At 58.1% G+C, this 2,111-nt stretch overlaps 2 protein-coding genes across 2 annotated transcripts; both read right to left on the reverse strand.

The window, feature by feature from the left end:
• Positions 1–36: 36 nt before the first annotated feature.
• Positions 37–255, reverse strand: SPRG_18628 (hypothetical protein; the record flags this gene model as incomplete). Its single annotated transcript, XM_012358067.1, has 1 exon — positions 37–255. A coding segment is annotated over one exon (219 nt), but the record flags the coding sequence as incomplete, so codon positions are not given.
• Positions 256–1,451: 1,196 nt separating this feature from the next.
• SPRG_18629 (hypothetical protein) lies at positions 1,452–1,991 on the reverse strand (the record flags this gene model as incomplete). Its single annotated transcript, XM_012358068.1, has 2 exons — positions 1,452–1,859; positions 1,905–1,991. The coding sequence occupies 2 exons, from the start codon at positions 1,989–1,991 to the stop codon at positions 1,452–1,454; spliced, it is 495 nt and encodes a 164-aa protein (XP_012213458.1).
• Between the last annotated feature and the right edge of the window lie 120 nt (positions 1,992–2,111).

Below are 2,111 nucleotides of genomic sequence, written 5' to 3' on the forward strand. Positions count from 1 at the left end.
GACTCTACGATCGCACGAGCAAGCAAGTAGAAGCACCCCGAGGATCGGAATCGCCGTCGCTCGAGTCGCGCGATGGGCGTCGTTGCGATCGATGTCGTCGAGCACGTCCGTGCACGCTGCCGCCATCTCGCCGAGATGGAACTCAGAGCTGGTCTTCATCGTCTGGATGACGTCCGTTTGCGCTTGCGTCGTCGCCTTGATGGCGCGCAGCTGCTGACGGACGTCGGCCAGCTGCGCTTCCATCGCGGTCTTCATCGCTGCTAGCTGGTCGCAGACGTCGACCAAAAGAGAATCTTGCACGGCGGCTGGCGGAGCTGCTGGCAGCATTATCGCTGATAGTTGGGCCCGCGTGGACTGCATTTTTGTCGCTGACGACAGCCCGGACAGGCGCCCATCGTTGGTGCGCTTTGTCCTAGATACATGCGCGTGAGCCTTCGTACGTGGAAAGACTGCAAAGTACCCATGGGCCGGGCTCGTCGCGGGCTCTTGCGGGACAACTGTAGCGTGATCGAGAGCGGCCCGAGGCGAATTCGCCCTAACGCCTGCGGATGAGGATTATTGCGTCACCACACTTGGACCTACTCGCGCTGCAAGTTGCGGCTCATCTTGCGTCAAAGGGCGGCCACTGTACACGAGATTCACGCATGGGCAAAGCATGAAGTAAGCATGAGACTACTTGGCTGCGGGATTCAACCTCGCGGAGTGCGAAGTTGAGCGTCGTGTGCCGGTCGTGGCTTGCCGGTCCGTGGCCGCTTGCATGGCCGTGGGGCGGGTCTTCATCGTCGCCCTCGTCCGTCAACTGAGGTACTGAGCTTCTTGACCACCTCCGTGTCGTCCGTGTCGGCTGGTTCTGCGGGCGGCGCCTTCACCGCTGCCTTGCCCTTGCCTTGGTCACCTTGCCAGTCGGCCAAATCCAGAATGAAAAGATCGCCCTCTGATCCTCTAATAATGCATATTAACCACGGTTCTTCACCATAGCGTAATTTAGCTGGAGCTGCTCCTTCGTTCGGAGACCAGCGCCTGAGGAGAATTGGAGAATTGTTGTTGTCGCAAATTATTAAAAAAGTTCCCTCCAGGTGGTTTGTATACCGCGATTTTTTGGTATACAAAATTTTCGTACAAGGTCGTACACTTTTGTACAAGTGTACGTACTACGTACACTTGTAACCACGCACCCTACGCTCCTGGCATCAACAGCGTACCCGTCTTTCTGCAGTTGCTGCGTCGTTCGTACCTTCACACAAACGCAATGCACATTCGCTGTGTACAGTAATACCGGTACATGCCGTCTCGGTCTCGAGTCCGTTTCGGCGTTGAAGTAAATCGAAAGCATGCATGGTGAGTAGGTAGTATGGCAACCTCCATTGTAAGAACGAGAACGATGCGCTGCGACCCACAATCAACTCTCAATGATGGGCACAGAGCTCGTGCAAATGCATTGAGGACGACGATCACGAGAGCGTCGCAAACGGGTCGTTGGCGGCAGGCGCGGATTTTGGCGGCGGGACGTGGGTCATGTTGGGCATGAAGGTATGCGCCGTGGGCTGCCGCTGGACGCCCATGGGTCCATTCGTGTTGGTGTACATGCCACCGTACGGTTGCGCCGTCACAATGTGCTGCGCCGGGTACGCTCCAGGAGGATTCGCATAGCCCATGGACGAAGGCGGGTACATGGGTGCCTGGCCATACGACGGCGGCGCTACCATTGGCGGCGGCATCACCGGCTGCGGCGCCTCCTTCGGCTTGGCCAAGCGCGCCTGCTCGAGCGTCTGCATGCTCACGGTCGTCTTCAGCTTTGGTTTCTCGACCAAGTCGAGACTCACAATGTTGGCGCCCCACAGCGGATCGCTCGGTGTCGCCTACACCACGAGTCCAACATTGATCCGTAGCATCGATGATGGTACCGGCGGTGCTTCGCTCATCGGTTGCTGCACCGGTGTCGGCGGTGGCGGCGGCGGCGGCGTGTACGAAAAGTCCAAGCCTTGCAGCATGGACGCAATTTGCCCTACAACATTCGCCGGTCTATATCCTCCCGTCATAATCTATTCGCAGATACCAGAGCTGCCCGTGCGCTGCTGTTGCTGCTGCTGGTTGAAGCCAGCGTTCGCAGC

The sequence above is a fragment of the Saprolegnia parasitica genome, assembly GCF_000151545.1.
Source record: "Saprolegnia parasitica CBS 223.65 unplaced genomic scaffold supercont2.1342, whole genome shotgun sequence".
Taxonomy (NCBI): domain Eukaryota; phylum Oomycota; class Saprolegniomycetes; order Saprolegniales; family Saprolegniaceae; genus Saprolegnia; species Saprolegnia parasitica.